The sequence below is a fragment of the Somniosus microcephalus genome, chromosome 2 (assembly GCF_052327205.1).
Source record: "Somniosus microcephalus isolate GS21.2 chromosome 2, FLI_Smic_1.0, whole genome shotgun sequence".
NCBI lineage: Eukaryota > Metazoa > Chordata > Chondrichthyes > Squaliformes > Somniosidae > Somniosus > Somniosus microcephalus.
In genome coordinates this window covers 40,943,857-40,970,209 of record NC_140988.1, presented here as the reverse complement: position 1 = coordinate 40,970,209, position 26,353 = coordinate 40,943,857, and the positions used below count along the sequence as shown (strand labels likewise).

The 26,353-nt window shown below is 46.8% G+C and overlaps 1 protein-coding gene across 1 annotated transcript in view; it reads left to right on the top strand.

Moving 5' to 3' along the window:
• The window catches only part of setd7 (SET domain containing 7, histone lysine methyltransferase), a 45,863-nt gene extending 25,311 nt beyond the window's left edge, over positions 1-20,552 (top strand). The window contains exons 5-8 of the mRNA XM_086008616.1: positions 9,438-9,519; positions 14,553-14,670; positions 14,768-14,925; positions 16,827-20,552. Coding sequence (XP_085864742.1) covers positions 9,438-9,519; positions 14,553-14,670; positions 14,768-14,925; positions 16,827-17,007 — 539 coding nt within the window. The 3' untranslated portion in view covers positions 17,008-20,552. The remainder of the gene's footprint in view (positions 1-9,437; positions 9,520-14,552; positions 14,671-14,767; positions 14,926-16,826) is intronic.
• The last annotated feature ends 5,801 nt before the right edge of the window (positions 20,553-26,353 follow it).

Genomic DNA, 26,353 nt, shown 5'->3' with positions numbered 1-26,353 from the left:
GGATGTTGTCGGGACCCATAGCCTTTGCTGTATCCAATGCGCTCAGCTGTTTCTTGATATCACGTGGAGTGAATCAAATTGGCTGAAGACTGGCTTCTGTGATGATGGGGACCTCAGAAGGAGGCCAAGATGGATCAACCACTCGGCACTTCTGGCTGAAGATGGTTACAAACGCTTCAGCCTTGTCTTTTGCACTCACGTGCAGGGCTCTGCCATCATTGAGGGTGGGGCTGTTCATGGAGCCTCCTCCTCCCGTTAGTTGTTTAATGGTCCACCACCATTCACAACTGGATGTTGCAGAACTGCATGTTTTGATGTGATTCGCTTAGCCCTGTCTATAGCCTGCTGCTTCTGCTTTATAGCATGCATGTAGTCCTGTGTTGTAACTTCCCCAGATTGGCACCTCATTTGTTAGGCATGCCTGCTGCTGCTCCTGGCATGCTCTTCTACACTCCTCATTGAACCAGCATTGGTCTCTGGCTTGATGGTAATAGTAGAGTGAGGGATATGCCAGGCCATGAGGTTAGATTGTGGTGGAATACAATTCTGCTGCTGATGGCCCACAGCGCCTCATGGGTGCCCAGTTTTGATCTGCTAGATCTGTTCTGAATCTATCCCATTTAGCACGGTGGTAGTGCCACACAACACAATGGGGGGATGTCCTCGGTGTAAAGACAGGACTTCGTCTCCATATGGACTGTGCAGTGGTCACTGCTACCAAGACTATCATGGACAGATGCATGTGCGGCAAGTAGATTGGTGAGGACAAGGTCCATTAAGTTTTTCCCTTGTGTTGGCACTCTCCACACCTGCCGCAGGCCCAGTCTGGCAGCTATGTCCTTCAGGACTCGGCCAGCTCGGTCAGTAGTGGTGCTACCGAGCCACTCTTGGTGATGAACATTGAAGTCCCCCACCCAGAGTACATTCTGTGCCCTTGCTACCCTCAGTGCTTCTTCCAAGTGGTGTTCAACATGGAGGAGTACTGATTCATCAGCTGAGGGCGGGCGGTAGTTGGTAATCAGCAGGGTTCCTTGCCCGTGCTTGACCTGAAGCCATGAGACTTCATGGGATTCGAAGTCAATATTGAGGACTCCCAGGGCCACTCCCTCTCGACTATATACCACTGTGCTGCCACCTCTGGTGGGTCTGTCCTGCCGGTGGGACAGCACATACCCAGGGATGGTGATGGAGGAGTCTGGGACATTTGCTGAAAGGTATGATTTTTGTGAGTATGACTATGTCGGGCTGTTGCTTGACTAGTCTGTGGGACAGCTCTCCCAATTTTGGCACAATTCTCCAGATGTTAGTGAGGAGGACTTTGCAGGGTCAGCTGGGCTGGGGGTGCCATTGTTGTGTCTGAAGCCGGTGCCAAGGTCGATGCTTGGTGGTCCGTCTGGTTTCATTCTTATTATTTTTCGTAGTGGCTTGCTTGGCCATTTCAGAGGGCAGTTAAGAGTCAACCACGTTGCAGAAAATATAATAGAATAGTCCGTAATCCTTTTGGATTTCCAAAAAGCCTTTGATAAGCTACTGCATCGTAGACTCAAGACTAAGGTCAGAACATGCAGAGTCAGGGGACAAGTAGCAGAATGGATAGCAAGCTGGCTACAAAACAGAAAACAGAGAGTAGGGGTTAAAGGTAGTTATTGATTGGCAAATGTTGGGAAGTGGTGTTCCTCAAGGATCGGTGCTGGGACCACTTGTTCAGCATTTACATAAACAATTTGGAATCGTGAATTTGAAGTACAATTTCAAAATTTGCAGATGATACCAAATCACAGGGTATAGTTAATACAGAGGACTGCGACAAAATACAGGAAGACATTAATAAACTTGCAGAATGGGCGTGTAATTGGCAAATGAACTTCAATATAAATAAGTGTGAGGTGGGAACTTTTGGTAGGAAGAATAAGGAGGCCACATACGACTTGGGAAATAAGTGTCTAAATGGGGTAGAAGCATAGTGGGATCTGGGGGTACAGATACACAGATCTAAAAGTAGCTGCAGGTTAATAAGGCCATTTAAAAAAGCAAACAAAGCACTGAGGTTCACTTCTAGAGGGATAGAATTGAAAAGCAGAAAATGTATGTTAAGCTGATATAGAACCTTGGTTAGACCACATTTGGAGTACTGTGAACACTTCTGGTGGTCTTATTATAAAAAGGATATGGAGGCACTGGAGAAGGTGCGAAAAGATTTACTAGAATGATGCCAGAACTGAGTGGTTATACCCATCGTAAAGATTGAACAGGCTGGGGCTCTTTAGAGAAGACCGAGGGGTGACCTGATAGAGGCTTTCAAGATTATGAAAGGGTTTGATTAGGTAGGCATAGAGAAGAAGTTTCCACTTGCAGGCGAGACCAGAATTAGGAACCATAAATATAAGATAATCACTAATAAATCCATATAGGAATTCAGGAGAAACTTCTTTACCCAGAGAGTGGTTAGAATGTGGAATTCGCTACCACGGAGTAGTTGAGGTGAATAGCATAGATGCATTCAAGGAGGGGGGGGCTGGTGCTAGATAAGCACATGAGGGAGAAAGGAATAGAAGGATATGTTGATTGGGTGGGAGGATGGATGAAGAGGGGTGGGAGGAGGCTCATGTGGAGCATAAACACCAGCATGGACCTGTTGGGCAGAATGGCCTGTTTTGGTGCTGTAAATACTTTGTAATACAATGTAAGTTATGGGTTCTCGTATGACTAAAGTTCCATTTTGTGACATTTTTTCCCACACATAGGACATAGATGTCAGATTGACATAGGGGCTACTTTTTCCTTGGTTACTGACTTATTCCCTACCAATCAACACACTTCTTCTTTCAGGTCTACTTATTGACTAAGTGTCCTGGAGTATTCTCAGATTCCAAGCTGCTATATTTAAGTGTTTGGTTCTCTTGCTGTTTCAACCACTAATGTAGGATTCCAGTCAGGATTGACCATGACTTGGTGAAGCAGGCCTTATTTAAGGCACCTGTTTCTAGCCCCTTCCTCGTACTACGGAAGTGAGCAGTGTGATCCTATATAGGACTGTTCAGTCACTTGAGCTTGCCGAACTCCCCTGCTGCTTCAGTCCAGTGGGGAACGACCCTGCACCCTTAGCCACCGGTGTGCAGGTTCGCAACTCCAGTTTCCAGTGAATCCACACCTACTTCGCCGCTAGCCCATCATCGCAGGACATTCATTGTCTCCCCCATCACTCAAGGACATCCGCCCAAAAGGTATCCTCTACCTAGTTTAACCTGTGAACTGATGTAGTTGCCCAGGGTGTGACGATCACCATGGACAAGCGACTCCTAGGAGCCATAGGTGAGAGTTGTGTGCAGCGTTGGAGACCAGAGATGGGAGTCCATCCACAGGGGATGAGGCTGACTCCTAGTCTAAGAACATAAGAAATAGGAGCAGGGGTAGGCCATACGGCCCCTCGAGCCTGCTTCGCCATTCAGTAAAATCATGGCTGATCTTCTACCTCCACTCCACTTTACCGCCATATCCCTTGATTCCCTTAGGGGGAGAAATTGGATGGCGCCCATTTTGGGGCTCAGAAAAAGTTAGCGCCCCTCCACCATTAATTCAGTAGTAGCACCCCAAGGCTACTGATTAAAGGAGAGGGGCCTAGCGCTGCGTGCACCGGGGCCCTGCTGGACCACCAAGAAGAGTGCCGAGCTGAGCGATCGTGGCCGGCACCCCACATAAAAAGTGAAAGGGGGCAGGTGCTGGCAGTCGGCCAAAATAAAAATGGCTGCCCGACACCTGCCCTTTAAATAGCGCCACAGCTGCAAAAACGCCCCCTGATCCTGTCGGACATATCGTCCAGCGATAGGTATGGGGGCGCAAGGGAAGTTTGCGGCCAGGGTGCTACGTGCGGTGATGACATCATCGCCGGTGACGCAGCGGCGCAGGGCGCTACCACTAACCTACTGCTGAATTTCCCGGGAGGCGTTAGGGGAATTGCACCCCTGGGCGTGCTAACGAGAGGCACAAACCAACCCAATTTTCCCCCCCCTTAGTGTCCCCAAATCTATCGATCTCATTCTTGACTATACTCAACGACTGAGCATCCACAGCCCTCGGGTCGAGAATTCCATAGATTCACAAACCTCTGAGTGAAGAAATTTCTCCTCATCGCAGTCTTCAATGACTGACCACTTATCCTGAGACTATGACCCCCAAGTTCTAGACTCTCCTAAGTCATACTCCGAATGCTACACATATGGAGGAGGAAGTGCTCTGGTTGCTATGTGTAACAGAATTGTAAGCATGTTCTCTTTGAAAATTGTTGAGGCTGCCGCGGAACACGAATGGAAGCCGAACTGATCTGAGGAACACATGGCTTTTTATTACATTCTCTTGAGGGATGGCTGCCTCCGCTCTTCTCTCTGCTAAAACCAAAACCAGAGTGGGGCGATGCCCGCACTTTTGTGTACACACTGAGGGCGGCGCCCGCTCCTTTGTCATGCCTTAAAGGCAGCATGCTTCTTAAAGGCAAGGTGCCCGATTTATTGTCCACGGACGGATAAGTGGATTGCGCCCGTTTAGGTGGCTATCCGCCACACAGCTCCCCCCCAGAATCCGCTTAGGAGGTGTGGACGAGACGGTGCGGCGGTCTGATGGGCCGGCCGGAGCGGCTCTTGTAGGACGCCGGTGGACGTGGAACGGCCGGGCGTGGAGCAGCCGGGTGTACTGGCTTGAGGGCAGGTCGGCCGCGTGACGGTGGACGAGCTACTGGGACCTGCTCACCGGGCTCCGAGTGTGCTGGCTTGAGTCGGTCAACTGACACTTTTTCAGTCCTGTCGCCCACTTGTTGGGCGAAAAATTTGTCCCCAGCCTGTAGCACTTTGTAGGGCCCGTCGTACGGGGGTTGAAGGGGTCCGCGGTGGGCGTTGTGCCGGACGAAAACGAACCGTGCCTGGTGCAGGCTTAGCGGGACGTGTGAGGTGGATTCGCCGTGCCGGGCAATGGGCACCGGGGCGAACTGTAGCGCCAGTGAGGCGAACTTGTGGCGTTGCTGGTCGGCTGACCAGGGTGTCGTGGCGGTGGGCAGGAACTCGCCGGGTACACGCAGCGGCTGGCCGTACACGAGCTCTGCTGCCGATGCGTGGAGGTCTTCTTTAACCGCGGAGCGCAGGCCGAGGAGGACCCACGGGAGTCGGTCGGTCCAGGCGCCGTCCTGGAGGCTGGCTCGAAGAGATGCCTTCAAGGATCTGTGGAACCGCGCTCACAGTCCGTTGGCTTGGGGGTGGTACGCTGTGGTGCGGTGAATGGTCACCCCGAGATTGTGTGCGATGGCGGTCCAGAGTTCAGAGGTAAATTGCGGACCTCTGTCCGACGTCCTGTCGGAGGGGATGCCGAACCGTGCGACCCAGGTGCTGACTAAGGCTCTGGCGATGTCGGCGGTGGTGGTAGAGGTCAGTGGAATTGCCTCGGGCCAGCGCATGGTGCGGTCGACGATCGTCAGCAAGTGCGTGTGGCCTTGCGACGGCGGCAGGGGCCCGACGATGTCCACGTGGATGTGGTCGAATCTACGTGAAGGGACGGTGAACTCCTCGAGGGGTGCTTTCGTCTGTTGCTGCACCTTGGCCCATTGGCAGGCTAGGCAGGAGTTGGCCCAAGTACGCACATCCTTGCGAAGGCTGCGCCAGACAAAGCGGTTGGCTACCAATTTGAAGGATGCGCGGGCGCCGGGGTGGGAGAGGTTGTGGAGAATCTCGAACACCCGGCGGCGCTGGGATGACGGGCCGAGGTTGAGATAGGGATATGTTGCACTTGACCGTGACTGCGGTCGGGCCGCAGGCGACGTCGGCCAGGCGTAGCCCTGGTAGGTTGGTAGGTGCGGAGAGCAGATCAGGGTCCATGAGCTGGTCTGCTGCGAGTTGAGCGTAGTCGACTGCCAGGTGTGCGGCGTGGATGGCAGGGCGGGAGAGGCAGTCGGCTACCACGTTGTCTCGGCCGGAGACGTGTTGGATGTTCGTGGTGAACTCGGACACTGCCGCGAGCTGGCGCTGCTGCCTGGCGGACCAGGGGTTGGTTGTCTTTGCCATTGCGAATGTCAGGGGTTTGTGGTCAACAAACGCAGTGAAGGGGTGGCCCTCCAGCAAAAACCGAAAATGGCGGACCGCCAGGTACAGCGCGAGGAGCTCGCGGTCGAAGGTGCTGTACTTGACCTCCGGGGGCCGTAGTTGGCGGCTGAAAAAGGCAAGTGGTTGCCAGGCGCCGTCGACCCACTGCTCGTACACGGCGCCGACCGCGTGGTCGGAGGCGTCCGTGGTGAGCGCTACTCTGGCATTGGGCCGTGGGTGCGCGAGCAGGGTGGCGTCGGCGAGCGCGGTCTTGGTGGAGTTGAAGGCGGCTGATACGTCTGCCATCCATTCGACCGCCATCTTGCCGTTCCTGCCCCGGAGGGCTTCATACAGGGGCCTCATGAGGGACGCCGCTTTGGGGATGAAGCGGTTGTAGAAATTCCCCATCCCGAGGAACTCCTGGAGTCCTTTGGTGGTGGGGCGGGGAAATTGCTGGACGGCCTGCACCTTGGTGGGCAGGGGAATGGCCCCAGCATAGGTGATGTGGTGGGCTGAGGATGAGCCCGTGGTCGCTGAGGCGCCCGAACAGGATGCGAAGGTGTTCCTGCTTGGAGGAACTGGCTACCAGGATGTCGTCCAGGTAGACGAACAGGAACTTCAGGTCCCGAAGGACCGAGTCCATGAGCCGTTGGAATGCCTGGGCCGCGTTTTTGAGGCCGAAGGGCATCCGCAGGAACTCGAAAAGCCCGAAGGGGGTGATTATGGCCGTCTTGGGGACGTACGCGGGGTGGACGGGGACTTGCTGGTAGCCGCGCACCAGGCCGACTTTGGAAAAGACTGAGCGGCCGGCCAGTCTAGCCGAGAAGTCCTGAATGTGCGGCACGGGGTACCGATCAGGGGTGGTGGCGTCGTTGAGGCGGTGGTAATCCCCGCAGGGGCGCCAACCCCCGCCTGGTTTGGGGGCGATGTGGAGTGGGGAGGCCCAGGGACTGTTGGAGCGGCGGATGATGCCGAGCTGTTCCATAGTGGCAAACTCGGTCCGCGCGATCTCCAGTTTGGCCGGGTCCAGCCTGCGGGCGTACACTGGGGGGCTGTGGTGGGGATGAAGTGTTCCACCCCGTGTTTGGCGACCTCCGCGGCGAAGGTCGGGTTGGTGAGGGCCGGGAATTCGGCCAGGAGTGCCGAGTAGTCATCCGTGGCCCGGGCGTGGCACTGTGACGCCATGTCGGCAGGTTGACGGGGGGCCATGGCGCCCAGGATGGGGGACATGGTGTTCATGTCCACGAGGCGGTGTTGAGGGATGTCTACCAGTAGGCCGTGGGCGCACAGGAAATCTGCGCCGATGAGAGGGGAGAGTACCTTGGCAGTGATGAACTCCCAGCGGTAGCGGCGACCAGCGAGGTCGAGGGTGACTGTGCGGGTGCCGTACGTCCGGATGTCCGAGCCGTTAGCGGCAGCCAGCGCCTGTCCTCGTTCGCCCTTTTGGATGTCGAGGGCGGAGGCCGGGATGATGCTGTGCTGAGCTCCAGTGTCGCACAGGAACCGGCGGCCAGTTTTGTCATCCATGACGTACAGCAGGGAGCCCGCGTGGCCCACGGCCATCGCAGGGGCTGGTATGGGGGCGGACTTGAAGGAGCAGGGAGGTGTGCACCGTTGTGCCCTGGCGCCGACCCATGCGTGGTAGTAACAGTAGCCCGGGTTTGTGGGCCCCGTGGCTGGGCCTTGTGGCCGGTGAGGGGCGCGCCCAGGCTGTGGCTGCCAGGTCCGGAGCGACGTCGCGGCTGGAGTGAGCAGACAGCAGCTTGTCGGCCTCGTCGGCCAGGGCTTCTAGGTCCGTGAGGCCGGACGCCACGATCGCTGGGCGGATGCTGGGAGGTAGCTGGCGGATGAACAGCGTGCGGAAGAGCGACCCGGGTGGGCTCTCGTCGGTGAGTGAGAGCATGTGGGAGAGGAGGTCTGACGGTGAGGCGTCACCGAGGCCTGGAAGGTCGAGGAGGCTGGAGTTTCGCTGGTATGTCGAGGTCGTAAATATTTTAAGGAGCGCGACCTTAAGATGTGCATACTTCCCCTCCTCTGGTGAGTTCTGCAGCGCTATCCAGACCTTCGTGACTGTGGAGCTACCGAGTGATGTGACGAGGTAGTCATACTTCGTCCCATCTGTGGTGATGTATCGCAGCCGGAATCGGGACTCGGCTTGGAGGAACCAGGCTTCGGGCTGGTTTTCCCAAAACTCCGGCAGTTTCACGGAAACTGCGTTCGTGTCCGCCATTGCAGTGCTCGGAATACGTTCTGAGCGTCGGGGTCACCAATGTTGAGGCTGCCGCGGAACACGAATGGAGGCCGAACCGATCTGAGCGACGCCCGCTCCTTTGTCATGCCTTAAAGGCAGCATGCTTCTTAAAGGCAAGGTGCCCGATTTATTGTCCACGGATGGAAAAGTGGATTGCGCCCGTTTAGGTGGCGATCCGCCACAACATACTTATAATGTCGTTACATATAGTAATCAGCCCAATTTTTCCTCCTGTATTCTAAAAATACTAGTCTTCCTGTGCTCTTCTCTATAATACTGTACTTGGGAGGGAATTTGTATCTGTCGTTTACAGATGTTCTCTTGGTAGAAGATAGGAGTTTTAAAACTTACTAAAGAAACTCTGCAGTACCCCTTGCACACTATTACTTGAATGATACCAGGGATAAGGGACTTTAGTTATGTGGAGAGACTGGGGAAGCTGGAGTTGTTCTCCTAAAAGGAGATTTGATTAGAGGTGGTCAAAATCATGCAGGTTTTTGATCAAGTAAATAAGGAGAAACTGGTTCCAGTGGCAGAAGGGTCAGAGGACACAGATTTAAGGTGATTGGCAAAAGAACCAGAGGCGACATGAGGTTTTTTTTTAATGCAACGAGTTGTTGTGATCTGGATTGCACAGCCTAAAAGGGTGGTGGAAGCAGATTCAATAGTAAGTTTCAAAAAGAAATTGGATAAATACTAGAAGGGAAAATAATTTACAGAGCTATGGGGAAAGAGCAGGGGACTAATTGGTTAGCTCTTTCAAAGAGCCAGTGCAGGCACGATGGGCTGACTTTTTAAATTGAGGCGTTGCTGAACTGGGAGCCAAGGTAGGTCAGCGACCTACAAGCAGCATAAGGGTGATTGGGTGAACGGGACTTGGTGTGAGTTGGGGTATGAGCAGCAGAGGTTTGTATGAGCTCAGGTTTACGGAGGGTGCAAGGTGGGAGGCCGGCCATGAGAGCATTGGAATAGTCGCTTGTAGAGGTAGGTAACAAAGGCATGGTATTTAATAAAGATGTCCATAAAAGCTGATTATTTTCAAACGATTTGATGGAGAATTTAAGAAATGTTGCCTGCAAATCTGATCAACTGTTAAATTTAATATCCTTCTTTCTCTACAACAGGTCCAGTTTACAGCTTGGACAAGTCCACCTCTTTTTGCATTTCTACAAATTGTCTCCTTCCTGACCCTTATGAAAATGAGAGGTTATTCAAATTTCTTCCCTTTATAAACCAACTTTTATTTTTAAATGTTGAAATTATTTATCATTGAAGGAAACATCATTTGCCATCTAGTGAGTGACATTCCTGTCAGCTTGAAATAACTGCTCATATCGTGAAAATAGTGGTATAATGTATTCATAACATTAAAAACAGCAAGGGGAGGAAATTCCTTTTAGACCCATTTTCGGGCTTGAAATGGAACACGCACTCCAACTGGAGGGGCGAGGATTGGGCCTCATTAACTTTAACTTTATTTGGGTGAGCTGCCGGTGACTGGTGCACCATTTTATAAAGATCAATGTTGGGCCACTTGCCTCTCTGGCAGTGGTCCAAAGGCAAGTCCTGGGGGAAGAGGAGAATGGAAAGGGGGCCGATCCCGGGCTGACCGAGTCCCTCGGGAGTACTTGGAGCACTCCTGCTCCTCCTGGCTCCACAACAAACCTGAAATAAAACTTGCCATTTTGTTGCTGTCCGCTTACTAGACTGCACCCACGCCTGGAAAACCAGAGCAGAGCAGACCCGATGTCTCCTGTGCTCAGGGCAGCCCAGGTTCCCTGAGGGATCCTAAAACTGGGATTGATCCCTTCATTAATGCATGCAAAGGGCCTAGCACCTGTTTTAGGTGGCCGAACCAGATGCCTGAAAAAAGACCAGCCCCGATTTTGGCGTGGCCGTCTTTCACATGCCCTCGGAGCACAGGACATTAGTCCCTGAAATTGGCCCTCATTCCGTGCGTTTCGACCATAAAATCGACTCAACGAGAACCAATATCTACCCCCAAATGTTGGAAATACACAGCGTATTATCCCAAAACATTAACTCGTCTTTTTTAAATTTTTAGATGTACATGGACGTTCTGTGTATTTCCAGCATCTTATGGGTTTTTTCAGAATTCCAGCATTCTGTTTTTTTTCTGATTGTATTCATGTTTTTGGGACTCTACCTTTTGGGTCTCTTTCATTCTCTCTCTTTGGTCAGTCTTGGGTTTTCCCAAACTATTGACAAAGTCACCCCTTTTCTCCAAAACTTCAGGTTTCTTTTGTGCATTGTTTCCCAAAATTTCTTTGTGGCTTTCTATGAGGCATAATTCTTTTAATGTCCACTCCTCTGCCGCAAGTAATGAGTTCACTTTACTCCTCTTTGCTCTATCGGCTCTGCTCTACTTTGTACTTCATGTGGAGCTCAATCAGCTTCTTACTAAATATATTGAAATTCCTGGCTGAAGTTTTATGACAAACCAGATTTAATTACAAGAATCCTACTCTAAAATTTCAATTAATGATTTTGAGTAATATCCACTTTCTTGTTAGATTAAAGATGGTTAATTGTGGTTTACTACTTAATAGGTAATGTTCATTTAAATTAATGTTTTTAATATGTTTGCAAATTATGACAATTGTACTAGTATCCTCTGACAAAATTGCCTTGCTTGAAGCAAGAATGATTGACAAAGGGGCTGTAAGTTTATGAATTCCTGAGTGTATTCTTTAAAGAAGATTCTCCAGTGCTTTATTTGATCAGCCTCCAGAAGCTGTCTATTGCCTTGTAAAGTGATTGAGGTAGATCTTTGTCTTCACCACCTGGATGTTGAGTATTGCCTGGGAAGAATGCAAAAAGGAATATCCAGCAGGGAGGATTGCACACCCCTTTGCACCTATCGGACTTTCCTTCTATTCATTTCAATGGAAGGAAAATTGGACAGATTCTGTTCGACATGCAATGCGCCTAGTCCGATTTTCCTTTCTGCGCTCAAGTGATGTTTAACGGCCAAGTGATAAAGACGAAAATCCACGCCACTGATTCCCAAATTAACACTGAACCCACGTGCTGAATAAATGAACATGACATTGCTAGCTCATCACCTTGTTACTAAAAGGACATTCATGAATTTAATAGATTAATTGCTATTCTACGGGTTTGAGATTTCAATTAACAAGATAGTTTGGGAGAAACATGCATTCAAATTTCTATTAGTTGGCAAAGATACAAGGCCTGGAGTGTAAGACACCACCTGGATTGAAAGAGTAAGAGCAGACGAGGTAAAATGAGAAATAATTGGATACCACCAAATTACTGTAGGAACTATAGGGGTACAGTAAACTCTCTCGTATCCGGCACCGACGGGACTGGGATGGTGCCGGTTGATTGAAAATTCCGGATAATGGAGAGGTATATCTACCGAGGCTATTTTTAACAAACAAAAATAAAATAAGATTTGAATGCTATTTACATAACATGACCAACTTTTATCTGGTATAATCTTTATCTGGACATCAATTTTCAGCTTTCACTGGCAAGTGTACATTGCCCTCCAAGTAACTTCTCCACGCCAATGCCTTCTATGTAGCTTATCCACACTCACATTTCAATCTCTACCTAACTCACCAACAGCCAGTCACCTTTTTCTTCTGGGTAAGTCCCTGTAAAGTATTTATTATTCCCTACCAACTATATATTATTCCCTATACAACTGAAGATTTCCGACCTATCACCTGACGGCCATGAATCCATTGGGTGGTTAACACGCAATCTGTGCTATACATAATTTGACTGTCCTTGATGTCAATTTCACATCAAATCGGCAATAGAACCTGGGACTTCCCTAGTCTATATGGTGCAGTAACAGACTGAAAAATTGACTCATCCTTTTGAGTCTCTGGGAAACACGTATTCAATTCTAAAGTAGCTGCCACTCTCAATATTCTGAAGCAAAAAGAAACTGAGACTTGGACTTGGCAACATTTCCGGTTATTGAGATGTTGTTTTCTGAGTATCAATTTTGCTGGTTATTAGAGAATTCCGGATGATTAAGTGGCGTTTAAACAAGAGTTTACTGTAGTTAACTTTTGGTGATTGTGTTAAAAGGGCGATATCGGATCGGTCGGCCATTATACACCCTACCTGCAGCGAAACCAATATCGCCCATTTTATGTGATTGTTGAATGTTAAAATTACCCCTTATGTATGTGACAGCACCTTTAATCATTTCAACAATTTTGACATTTGTTAAATGGTATACAGTAATTATAATCATGGTGTAATATATCAAAGCAGTAAGCTCCCATACAGAATAGTTTGTGTTTACATATCACAGAAGTTGTGTAGCTGTCACAGTTCACATTTAGGGATAGGAGTGGTTATGTGGCTCTCCATAGAATAAGAGACTTCAATATGAGTGTATGAGATTGAATTTGTCCAGATGGATGTTCAAATTGCTCGTCTTGGATGTATTTCTACAGTTTATGATTCCACCAAGAAATGACGCACTTTACAGGCGTGTAATTTTTCATCCTTTGGTAGGGGTTAGAAGGGAGGAAAAACTTGTAGGCTGGCCCTATAATGTGTACCTGGTTCAAATCCGTCATGGGGCAGGATTGACAACAGGCTATGGTGAAGTCCCTGCTCCAGATCATCCTGTCTTTTCAGCTATAAGATGTAGTGTGGCACTGGTGGGCAACAAGGTGGATTTAAAAAAGAGAAATAGTACATTTTTGGGGGGGAGGGTATGGTGAGTCATTTAATTTGCGTTGTAAATCCTTGAGGACCATTAGCAACTTAACCACAATAACAAATAAGGACGTTCAGTTCAGAATGTGTAAAAATTCATTTTGCATGTTTTCCAATGCTGCCGCTTAACTTTTGATGATCCTCGTAACAGAAATAAATGTAATATTTGGAACATGATCTAACTAATAATGTGTGGAAAGTTAATATTTCCATGGATTAAACTCCATCTTTCCCAGGGCTTAACTGGTAAAGGCAACAATTAGCTGAGCCATTGAAACCAGAAGCTTCAACTCCTGATCTGTGATTTAAGGGGTTGGTTGAGGGATAAATATTGGTCAGGATACCAGGGAGAACTCCCCAGTTCTTCTTCAAAATAGTACCATGGGATATTTTACGTCCACCTGAGTGGGCAGATGGGGCCTCAGTTTAACGTCGTCTCTGAGTGCAGCACTCCCTCGTGCTGCACTAGAATGTCAGCTTGGATTATGTGCTCAAGTCTCTAGAGTGGGACTTGAACCCACAACCTTCCGACTCCGGCGAGAGTGCTACCCATTGAGCCACAGCTGACCATTTCTCATGTGCAGGTGAAGGATTAATTGTCGGCCGGATGTTTGACTGTGTAGGGGGCATCACAATCGAGCCTGATCCTGTCTTCACAATGCACTTTCTAGTCCGGGCCACTGTATAGCAATTAGGAGTAGAGCCCTGACTGATGGTTTTTCTACTTGTTAGCCGAGGAACAGTGAGACCAGTTGTTGTGCCCCCAATGCTGCCTTGGCTGAGATCAGCTAATAGTACAGTATAGGAATCAAACCTGGGCCCTTTCTGGTCAGTATGACTCTGTACCAGACTGCTTGGTGCATTCATGTATACTTTTTTAATTATTGTAATTTCAGCGATTGCTCGATCTATGTTAAAATGTCTGTGTATAAGAGATGGGCTCAAGATGGTGACATTGTCTGGGAGAGAGCTTCACAGGCAAGAGAAATCTACTTGATGACTGTACCTATCTCTTTGGAAAATGGGTATTGTGAACTGTTGTATAGAAAAGATCGTTTATATCAAGTCCACCGGTCAGCATAACTTTAGACTACTGAATTCAGGAGAGTTGGATTTTCTCTGCACCTTGCTGAACTATATTTCATCAAAGGATGTGTATAGAATATTGAAGTAAAATGAGTAACAAGGCTGAGCTTTTGTCAGAGTTCTCCCTCTTCTACCAACTTGTCAAATTTCCTTTGTAACTCACTTGTCGTAGTGTAGTTCAGATGTGGTTACAAAGGCAATTTGTGTAACTAAACAAAGTTACAGCCTTTTAGCTCCCTCCCTCGTCTATAATTACAGCCTCTCCTTTGTAAAAGCAAGCTGGTCGAGATCAACCAGATAATTGCTATCAATTGTACAAAGCAAATAATTAATTATAATTTGAATATATTGAAGCGATTGCGTAATACTGTATTTTATCAAAGGACGTATGTCGATGTTGTTTCTTATTTCTCCTGAATTAGGGTGTTTGTTGCTGAATCTCTCATTCCTAATGCTGGGGAAGGTTTGTTTGCCAAAGTAGCGGCAGAGCCTGATACAGTCATGGCTTTCTACAATGGAGTACGGATAACACATGAAGAGGTGAGAGGCACATTTTCAAAGTTTCTAATGAAGGTAGAAATTACAAGTCCATTTGTTTTAAAAGAAAATCGCAAATATATTTTATATATTTTGCCAGGTGGACTCTAGAGACTGGTCTCTGAATGGGAACACTATATCATTGGACGGTGATACTGTGTTAGATGTCCCTGCGCCTTACAACAGTACAAAACAGTACCTTGCATCATTGGGGCACAAAGCAAATCACTCCTTTACTCCCAATTGCATTTATGCCACGTAAGTAGTTGTTGATATGTTATGGGTCAGCGGCAACTGTGAGCTTTACAAGTGCAAGTATTACTGGTGGAGGGAGCGGAAGGTTGTTAATGCGCCATGTACATTTTTTTATAATCAGTTCTCATTTTGAGGAGTGAAGGTAATAATTAAAAGTGATCTTGTACTTTAGTACTAAAAGATAATCGTTCTAGATTTGTTTTAATTAACTACATAATCTCTGGATTAGGGTAGATTTTGGCCTGGGCCTCTTTTTGTAAAAAATTTCGGAAAGGGTTCCCACAATGACTGTGTCCAAGGCTACAGAAAGGGCAAGAAGGGATAATGCACCATGGTCACAGTCAAAGAGAATGTCATTTGTAACTTTGGTTAAGGCCGTTTCAATGCTGTGGGAGACTCCGCAGTGGTAGATCTGTTGAAGGGGGAGGTGGTTGGACTTTGTCTTGTTGGAGATGGTCAATGCTGGCACTTATATGGTACAAATGTTATCTGCCACTTGTCAGCCCAAGTTCTCTGCCTGGTGCATTGTGCCAAATAGAACAGCCAAGATTTTAAACTGTAGGGGAGAAATTCATCCTTGTTTAGCCTGTTTTTTGGGTGAAAAATTAAGATTGGAGGGAAGAGTTTTGGATCATGATCTCTTGTGCCTGATCTCCCCTGAAAGGGCAGCGGTTGCCAAATTGGAAGCCGCCAATGTCCAGCTGTGCAGGGCACCCACCTGAAACAGCATTGGGTGCCCTGCATATGCAAATAGGGGTCCTGATGGCGGTTGTAGGATATCAATTGAAATTGGTCATCAACTGGGGCCATGCATTCTTCCACCCCCCCCCCCCCCCTCTGTTGTCCCAGGTCTTCAGCCTAACCAGTGGTCCTTAAAGGGACTGCTGGTGGCCACTCTCAAAAATGTAGGAAAGATTTTTTCCAGTTTAATTTCTGGAGGAGCATGAGTTTTCTTCTTGGCTCCACAAAAGTGCTGCAGGCCAATGCTGGCCTGGGCTTATGCCACTCCTTGCCTCTCCGGAATCTATCTGCAGGCCAGCTCGGTGTCAGAGACATCTGAAATTTCTACGGCCCCGACCGGCAAGCTGCATTGGCTGCTTCATCCAGCTGAGGCCCAATTTTGATCAGGCCTTGCATCAACATCTTCAAGTCCGCGTTGCAATCGCACCACCTATTACAGGCCGGGAACCAGTACTGCTCAGATTTTTCCCTCTGTGTAAGAACGTAGAGCACGCTGCTCTGACTCTCCCTAATCACCTTCAAACGGTGAATCGTTGTTCACTGAGATATGGGCATACTAAGCTCTAGAAATTGTAGGAGCTCAAAAACATTTAACAGCAGGTTTTGATATCTGAATAATGAAACTGCTGTGCTTTCTTGTATGTTTTAAAATGGGACCTGGTAATGAATAATAAATGCATGGTGCTAGTAAAAAAAAAAAAACAAGAAAAATTGATAACCTGTAATTCAGAATTTAAAAAATCTCCTCAATAAATATACTTAATTAAACCTCTTAATTCTCACATAGAAGATAGGAGTAGGCCATTCGGCCCCTCGAGCCTGCTCCGCCATTCAATGCGATCATGGCTGATCATCCAAACTCAGTACCCTGTCCCTGCCTTCTCCCCATACCCCTTGATCCCTTTAGCCTTAAGATAATGGTCATATGGTCATTTTGCTGATGTCTGTTGTAGATCTTCCTGACAATTGGTGGTGATACTGCATTTCTGATACTGTGAAACACAACAAATGATTCTTATTATCCTTTCAATGGAATTGGCCCAGAGAGAGAGAGAGAGAGAGGCTGTTGTTTTAACGTGCAGCATACTTAAATTAAATTAAAGCACTTTTAAAAAAGATAAAAACATAACTTTTGGTACATCATTGTAAACTTTTCTGTCAAGGTTTATTCATCCTCGGTTTGGGCCTGTTAAAAGCATCCGCACCATCCAGCCAGTACAGAGGGATGAAGAGCTGACAGTAGCTTATGGATACGATCACTATTCTGCAGGCAAGGGTGGCCCAGAAGCTCCCGACTGGTACAAGCGTGAACTGCAGGCCTTCCAACATGTTCAGCAGAAATGAAATTGATGCTGCTTTCTCTTTAAGCAAGAAGCAAAAGCAGAAGAAGCTATGCACTAAAGCTACATGGAACTGCCAGACCAGGATCTTTCAAATCCCCTGTTCTATGACGTCATTCAACTTGTATTTAAATTATTCAAGGCTTAAATTTTTGCAAAATGCAATATATAAGGCACTTGAGCAAGCAGATATACATTTGCCATTAGCACATGAAAGTTTGCTATGTAGCAGTAAACACCATTATTAACCTAATAGTTGTACAGTGTAGCTTGTCATACTTGGCAGTCTTATGAGCAGCGAATACTTTTCTAAATTGGTTAATGGACAGCTGTTGTTCTTTGGCCATTCTCACTGTTTCAAATTAATGTGGTCTGTTCTACTCGGGCTTTTAGCCAAACCTAACTCTACACGTAGTGCTTATGGGTTTATAGTGTTCATCTCTCAAACTTTGTCCAAATACTATCAATTACAGCTGTTAAATCTTTAGCTAATCTGATTGTGATTATTGGTCACTAAATCAGCATCATTCAGTGTTGTCACTGGGGGTTCAGTGAAGTCTAACACAGGCTTGTGTAATTTTTGTACCCTGTCCACTTTAATTGTGAAAAACATTTGGCACAATTAGATCAACTTTGTCCTCTGAAAGTTAGTTTGTGTGTGGAGAAGCATTTTGGGTTGCCTATCAATAGGATGAAGTACTGTACTGGTATTTATCGGTCTTCTACTGGTGGAGGGAAGTGATGAGTTAAGAATTTTTTTGAATAATGTTGAAGTGCATTAGCTTGCATATGATTTCTCCTCTGTCCCCACTTACAGGGTATTCAATACCAATATATCAAATAGCTATTGGCAACATTGATTGTTGCACTCAAGTCTACAGCTTAACTCATGGTGATTGGTGTGACAGTTGATAAGGTGCGAGATGTCAACTTTCCATTTTCTGTTGTTCACTTCACTTCACTACACTGAGTAAACAAAGCCAGCAACTGAAGGCATTGTCCAAATAGAGCATTATGGCAATATCACTTCAAGTAACATATAATCTTGGCCACAGGCAAGCATTTTTTTCTAAAGAACAGTAGCACAAGCTAAACTTTTGTGTTTTAGTACAATGCTATTTCTTGAAAGCTTGACTAGTTAAGCTACTGTGTTTTGTAACTGGCGTTTGCAGCCTTACTAGAATTACATGGTTTTGTTAATGAAACTGAAAAAACTTAACTGGTGAGAGTACGAGAGAATGGAGATCTACCAAAAGTTTACAGATTCACCTCGAATCTTTTGATGTGTGTATCCTTTCAGTGTAGTAAATGAAAATGTGTGCATTTTATAAGAGTGTCTGGGTAAGCATGGGAATTGTTTTGGTTGTTGGGGGTGGGAAAGCATTTATAATATGTTTTGGTTCTGACAAACTGAATTATGCTGTAGTCAGTCTATGAAGTTAATAACTATGGGGGAAGAAGAATTGTTTTCTAATGGTCATTTAAACACAAAAGTGGTAAATTGTGAATAAATTGATTTTTACCATAAAGATTGTAACATATGGAGAAGAACAAATCATGGATCTAACTGATGCCTGTTCATTTTAAGCCCCACCTTTTGTAATTGATTCTTCTGCTTCAGATCAGTCTAATTTGATTTGGAAATGAAAATGAGGGAAGGGTTACAGTATTTCAGAATAAGTGTAATGTACATTTTGATCTTTCTACAGCATTGTAGTACTGTATACATCACTAATGGCCTTTGTGGACTTGTCAACATATTGAACATCAAAACCTGGTGCAGAAGTTCTGCATTACTGAGTGAATTCATATTATAGCAGTAGGTTGTCAGTGGCAATAAATGCTCAAAGCAAACAACTGACTGGACTATTCACTATTTTCACTGCCTAAGACGTTGTTGATCCTGTGTTCTGTTTTGTTTTAATTTAAGTTACAAGGTGGATTTATCAGCTATTAATTGTATAGTTTTGGGATATTTTAATTGCTCAATGGATAAATGAACCATGTGGTGTGGTACTGAGCTATACAGGCCAAAAAGGACCAGGGTTCAATCCCCGTTCTGTGCTGAGTTAGTTGGTCTCCGATCGAGCAGAAGTGGGTGCAACACAGTTGGCTTTAACATCCCTGGCCTGAGGAGGAGGGAATTAAAAAAAAAAAATCAGCCTAGTATCCAATCTCCTCATGTGGAGATTAGGCAAGGCCATGAGTGGTGTTTACTCTCTGATGGTCAAATAGCCTGCTAGCATTTGCTGTCTGGCTCACAAAAGAAGAATAACCATTTGGGTGAGCTACAAGAGGGCTGTCAGTGCCCATGGCATGCTACCAAAGATAAATCAATAGCTTCAGTAGAGAAAGGGGAGGGGGTGGATTTAAGAGGATGCCACAGACATGGCGACATAGGATTGTATCTTTGATTTCCTCACAGTGACATTTTCAAACTCCATTGTGCCATTACAGGGAGAGACCAAGTGGAACCTAGGTGCTTCTTCAGTGGCAAGATCAGATGGCCTGTAAGTGAAGAAAATAACATTGTTGTCCATTTCATTTTCCACTACTGCTAACTGAAATATTGACTCTTGTATGGTTAGGCCTCAGCTGGAGTATTGTGTATAATTATGGGCACCATACTTAAGGAAGACACAAGGGCTTGGAAAGCATACAGAGGAGGTTTACCAGGGATGAGGGACTTCAGTTATGTGGAGAGATTGGAGAAGCTGGGATTGTTCTCCTTGGAGCAGAGAAGGTTAAGGGGAAACCTAATAGTGTCTTCAAAATTATGAGGAGTTTTGATAGAACAAATAGGGAGAAACTGTTTCCTCTGGCGTGAGTCGGTACCAGAGGTCATAGATTTAAAATAATTGGCAAAAGAACTAGAGAGGAAATGAGGAGAAATGATTTCACACTGAGGGTTGATGATGATCTGGAACGCATTACCTGACAGGGTGATGGAATTGGATTCGATGGGAAATTTCAAAAGGCAATTGGATATGTATTTGAAGAGAACTAATTTGCAGGGTTATAGGGGAAAGCTGGGTTTGTGGGACAAAATTGGACAGCTCTTTCAAAGAGCTGCCACAGGTACGACAGGCCGAATGGCCTCTAAGATTCTATGCGGGAAAGGCTCTGCTTATCCAGCTAGCAATTTGAGAGGGACTGGTAAGGGGCAGAGGGAGAAAGTGTCGTTTTTATCTCTTGCATGGCAGTTATACTTGGGATGGCACTTTTACCATCTTAAGGCAAAATCAGAAGTCAAGAAACAGCATAAGAATCTAAAGAATAGTCAAGAGACTTCTTTAGAAAAAGGTTGATGTGCAACTCTCTAACCTACCTACAAATAAACACTATTATACAAAATAACTGTGTGTGCACTTTTTCTGGGTAAGGGTGGAACTTGTTTTGGTTGTGGGGTGTGGGTGGGAGAAGCATTTTATAGTCATGTTTTGGTTTTGACAAACTGAGTTATACTATAGTTGATCTCTAATTAGCTTAATACAGAAGAATAACATTGGTTTTCTTGTCTATCTATAATACATTAAAAAATTACATCTGTGTGCAGTTTTTGTCCTTTTTTCCTATTGCCACATTTTTGTCAACTTCTTACCATAATAAATTCTTATGTCCACATTTATAATGGAAACTGCCTATGTAAACTTGTCATGCTGTAATTACACCTTCCTGCCAGTGGTGGTGGAATTGCATCTTGTTTTTGCAACTCAGTTCCTCAGCCTCTGCTGTAGAGAAACTCTTGTGTTTGAACCAACTCTATTTCTCTGTTACTTAATTATAAACAATATCAAATCAAAGTTTCAACTGTATAAAACACTAGTTAGGCCTCAGCTAGTTCTGGTCACCACATTACAGGAAAGATGTGATTGTACTAGAGAGGGTACAGAGGAGATTTACAAGGATGTTGCTAGGAGTAAAGAATCTTAGCTATGAGGAAAGACTGGATAGGCTGGGTTTGTTTTCCTTGGAACAGAGAAGGCTGAGGGGAGACCTTATTGAGGTGTATAAAATTATGAGGGGCCTAGATGAAGTGGATAGAAAGGACCTATTTCCCTTAGCAGAGGGGTCAAAAACCAGGGGGTACAGATTTAAAGTAATTGGTGGAAGGTTTAAGAGTGGATTTGAGGGGAAATTTCTTCACCGAGAGGGTTGTGGGGGGTCTGGAACTCGCTGCCTGAAAGGGTGGTAGAGGCAGAAACCCTAACCCCATTTAAAAAGTACTTGGATGTGCTCTTGGGATGTTGTAACCTGCAGGGCTACAGAGCAAGAGCTGGGAAGTGGGATTAGGCTGGATAGCCCTTTGTTGGCCAGCGCGGACACGATGGGCTGAAATGGCCTCCTTCCGTGCTGTAACTTTCTATGAAAGTATATAAAAATAAGAACAGAATTCATAACTTTTTAAAATGGAAACTGAATTAAATCAATCTGCTAATCCAATTATCCTCTGCTCTCTAGCACTGCTTCAGCCTGACTCGGTTGTATGAAGAGAAGCAACAGGAGCAGCAATAGGCTGGCCAACCACAAGGAACAGCAGTTGGGCCTCTCGGGTGACCACAGGTGAAGGGGTTGCTAGAAGAAGGCCTTATCCAGCTCATAGTCACATTCTTAGAATTGTCTGAGGAGCAATGCATGAGGAGGCTGTGCTTCTCCAGACAGGCTGTCACAGGTATGTGCAGCCAATTTTTGTGCACAGCAAGTGCCTATAAACAGCAAATAAATGACCAGATCATCTGGTTTCCTGGCCAACATTTAGAGTCATAGGCCTAGAAATTCGGTGGGGTTAGCGCCCAATTAGAGGCGTTAGAGGGCCTTGCGCCGGAATTATAGCCGCGATCGAAATTGCGTTGGGCCCTACCATCGGCGTTAGCCGGTAGCGCTACGCCGGCACCGATGACGTCATCGGTGTGCGCAGCGTCCCGGTTGCCGTGGTAACGCGGCCGGACACCCAAATTCAGTTGCGGCCGCCTCGCCCGTGGCAGCCGCAACCAACGATTGTTCAACGGGATGTTGCAGCACGTAGCGCCGGCGCATTAAGGTGGAGCGGCGGCCGGCCGCTTTCCCGGCGGCCGCCTGCCCGCACCTCCCTCCCCGGACTCCTCCACCACCCCCCCCGCAGCACTGATGTGTGTGGCCCGCGAGCCTGGCACTTCTCCGAGGTGCCGGGCTCATTTGTCGGGCGAATCGACCGGTCAGCGGTCGGCTGCAGGCAGCTCCTCCTTAACAGAAGGAGGAGGCCTGCAGTACCCCAGCCTGCCGCACCGCATCGGGTGCCGCAGCGGGGGATTAGCGCCGCAAACCTGCATTCAGCGCCCATAGCGAGGCGCTGAAACCATCCATTAGCGCCCGCAGCCGTCTGGGCGCGGGGCAGCTGAATTTTTGGCGGGCGCAGCGGCAATTATCGCGGGCGCAAAATTTCGGGCGCAAAAGCCCTGGCGGAGGCAAACCTAATTTCTAGGCCATAGAGTTTTACAGCACAGAAAGAGGCCCTTCAGCCCATCGTGTCTGCGCCGTCCATCAATCCCTGTCCAGTCTAATCCCATTTTCCAGCATTTGGTCCATAGCCTTGTATGCAATGGCATTTCAAGTGCTCATCCAAATGCTTCTTGAATGTTGTGAGGGTTCCTGCCTCTACCACCCTTTCAGGCAGAGAGTTCCAGATTCCAACCACCCTCTGGGTGAAAAAGTTCCTCCTCAAATCCCCTCTAAATCTCCTGCCCCTTACCTTGAAGCTATGCCCCCTTGTTATTAACCCCCCTACTAAGGGGAAAAGTTCCTCTTTATCTACCCTATCTATGCCCCTCATCATTTTGTACACCTCAATCAGGTCCCCCCTCAGCCTTCTTTGCTCCAATGAAAACAACCCCAGCCTGTTTAGTCTTTCTTCATAGCTGAGGCGCTCCATCCCAGGTAACATCCTGGTGAATCTTCTCTGCACCCTCTCTAAAGCAATCACATCCTTCCTATAGTGAGGCGACCAGAACTGCACACAGTACTCCAGCTGTGGCCTCACCAGCGTTTTGTACAGCTCCATCATAACCTCCCTGCTCTTATATTCTATGCCTCGGCTAATGAAGGCAAGTATCCCATATGCCTTTTTAACCACCTTATCTACCTGTTCCGCTGCCTTCAGGGATCTATGTACATGCACACCAAGGTCCCTCTGACCCTCTGTACTTCCTAGGGTACCCTCAACCAACACCTAAAACAGGAGAACTCCCCATCTCTTCTTTGAATGGTACAGTGGGATCTTTTACGCCCACCTGAGAGGGCAGACGGAGCCTCAGTTTAATGTCTCATCTGAAAGATGGCACCTTTGACAGTGCAGCATTGCCTCAGTACTGCACTGGAGTGTCAGCCTAGATTATGTGCTCAAGTCTCTGCATCAAGAAATGGTTCCTACTATCTAATATGCAGAGTACCTTGGAATAAATGAACTGCATGCACCAGTAACAAGCCATTCCTGTAACCTCTCTACACGAGACACAATCAGTGGTGAAATATTGTACTGGATTATGGAAAGTTTATACTGTTAGGCCTACTGTGAACAGGGTAAGTTTCATCTCTCGGGGACAGTTTTAAATGTAGCTCCTAGAGCTGAAAAGACCATGTTCAACTTACCTGCTCTCTTTAGTCCCCTGCATTGTGCTGAATATTGTATCATGAATGATTTTCAAGATATCTATTATTTGAAATTAAAATATTTAGATTTGCTCACTATTAAGAGTTAAAGAAAGACGGCGAGGTGCAGCAACATGTGTGAGGGGGATGGTGACTTGACTCATCCAAAGATAAACTTAATTGCACTTGGCACTTAATTTTACTCTTTCCAAGTTCTGTAGATTGAACTATCTAAAAAGACAAGGTGAATTTGAACTGTAGACTAAACCCAGTGTAAGATCGTAGTTGATAAATATATAAATATACATGAGTTTATAACTCAGTCAATTGCTATAACAAACTACTGAACAAGAAATGGCTATTTATCCTCCAAACTGGTTTCTTCCAATAGACTGTATGACTCATACTGAAATGAACTCTTGCTTAATCTCTGAAAGAAAGTGAAGTTTCCAAGCCATGTCTGTATGCTCTCCAAAGTAATCTGATAAACCTCTGAGATATCAATCTACATTATTCTGACCAGATACTTCCAAGTGAGACTATAGACTCCGAAACACAGGAAGCATAATTTCCACAGGGTACTTGATCAGTTGTATCTATAATCCTTTTCACCTTCAATCTAATTCATATTAGCTATTTATTTATTTCACTTTCAATAGAATTAATCAAATTGGCAGAAACTGTTTATATTGTGTCTTTTTTTTCATATCTGCTACTGCGGGAGAAAAATTCTTCTAAACTCTAGTCTCGGTTAAAACTACAAGTTAATTTATTTTGTTAGAAACACTCCTGTGTTAAACTGAATGAATCCTGGAGAAAATTATTGAAAACTGCTTAAAGAAAAGTGGAGTTCAAAGAACTTAAAATGGTGAACCAAATAAGGATGTGCAAAGAAGGTATAGCCTTTGATTCTAGATTTGGATACAATAAAACAAAATAACAATTTAAATGTTGTTTTTGTCATGACAAAGTAATGGTTGTCTACAATGCCTGTAATTTACTATTATAGTTTGGCTCTTTTAATTAAAATGATAAGGAGACACTGGGTTGCCCCAGTGTCCTCAAACAAAAACAAACAAAAGTTCCCCCTTTTTAAAGAGGTATAACCAATAGAGGACTAAATCATAAATGACACAGGAAACTTCAATAATACTATTACCCAGGTCTACTATACACTCCAGTGCCCAGCAGTCGCGGAAAGCCTCAAACGTACCGGCGGACACCACGTGCTTCTTCTCCAGGGCCACCCGCCCAGAGCGACCATCCCCATGGGCCGCGTCCAACCTGGACTTTTGGATGGCCACCTTGGCCAGGCCCAGGAGCAGACCCACGCGGAGATCCTCTGACTTGCCAGCCCTCTGCGCTGGGTGGCCAAAGATCAGGAGCGTGGGACTGAAGTGGAGCCAGAAGTTGAGGAGCAGCCGCTTCAAATAGTGAAATGGGCTGCAACCTCTCGCACACCGTGTAAATGTGGAAAAATAGACAGTCAGGTCTCAGAAGTTACAGGCGGCCTGGGAGTCTGTGAAGTGACTTAAAAATGGTTTGACGGAACTGCTCCGAGCCACACTCTCCACCCCAGATTCCCAATGGACTATTATGGCCTGTGATGCCCAAAACAGCATCAGATTTAAAAGAACCTGATATTCATTGCAGTGAGGTAGTGGGACAAGAGTTTGAGCCTGTGCTTCCTCACAGAATAGTTCCTAACATTGGCAGAAGCAACATTGAATGGAGGGCATTGATGTGCCTCAATAAATCCGAGACTCGATGTTAGCGAAACAAAACAAGGCTTTTATTGACTTAGAAGGTAACACACAGAGGAGAATGTATCTTCCATCCAGAGGTCTGCCGTACTGGATGTGCTGCAGGCTGGGCCAGCTTACATAGGAGCCAGGTATGGGCGGAGCCCTACACACAGTACAATACAATGGAAATGAAACTGAAACCAACCACAGTCACAGGCAGAGAAATACTGATGAGTGATGAATGGAATATTTCATCACATTCACCCCTTCTATAGATTTAGTCTGTTCGGGGGTTTGATAGTCCTCTGCGACCGACGTGGCTGTTGTGGTGCCCTGGGTGTCCCCGGTGGCCTCCTGGGTCTCTGCCGGGGGTGCCGCCAGGGTTGTTGAAGGGGTAGTTGGTGGGGGTACCGTTGGTCAATGTTCTTCCGGGGGTGATGAAAGAGTAGTGGGTGGGTAAGAGTTGCTGTGGTCGTTGTTGCTGCTGTTGTCGTGGTTGTTGTCGTTACGGGCTGGGGCGACGTCTTTTATGGACACGGTGTCCTCCCTTCCGTCGGCGTGCCGGACATACGCGTATTGGGGGTTGGCGTGGAGTAGGTGCACTGACTCCACGAGAGGGTCCGTCTTGTGGCCCCTCACATGCCTTCGCACGAATACCGGACCTGGGGTGGAGAGCCATGACGGCATGAATACGCCTGAGGTGGATTTCCGGGGAAAGACAAACATTCGCTCGTGAGGCATGGCATTAGTGGCAGTACACAATAGCGACCGTATCGAATGGAGCACATCTGGGAGGACTTCCTGCCAGCAGGAGATAGGGAGGCCTTTGGTCCTTAGAACTAGAGAGACTGCTTTCCATACTGTCCCGTTCTCTCGCTCCACTTGACCGTTACCCCGGGGGTTGTAGCTGGTGGTACGGCTCGTGGCGATCCCCCTGGACAGCATGTACTGGCGTAGCTCTTCACTCATGAAGGACGCCCC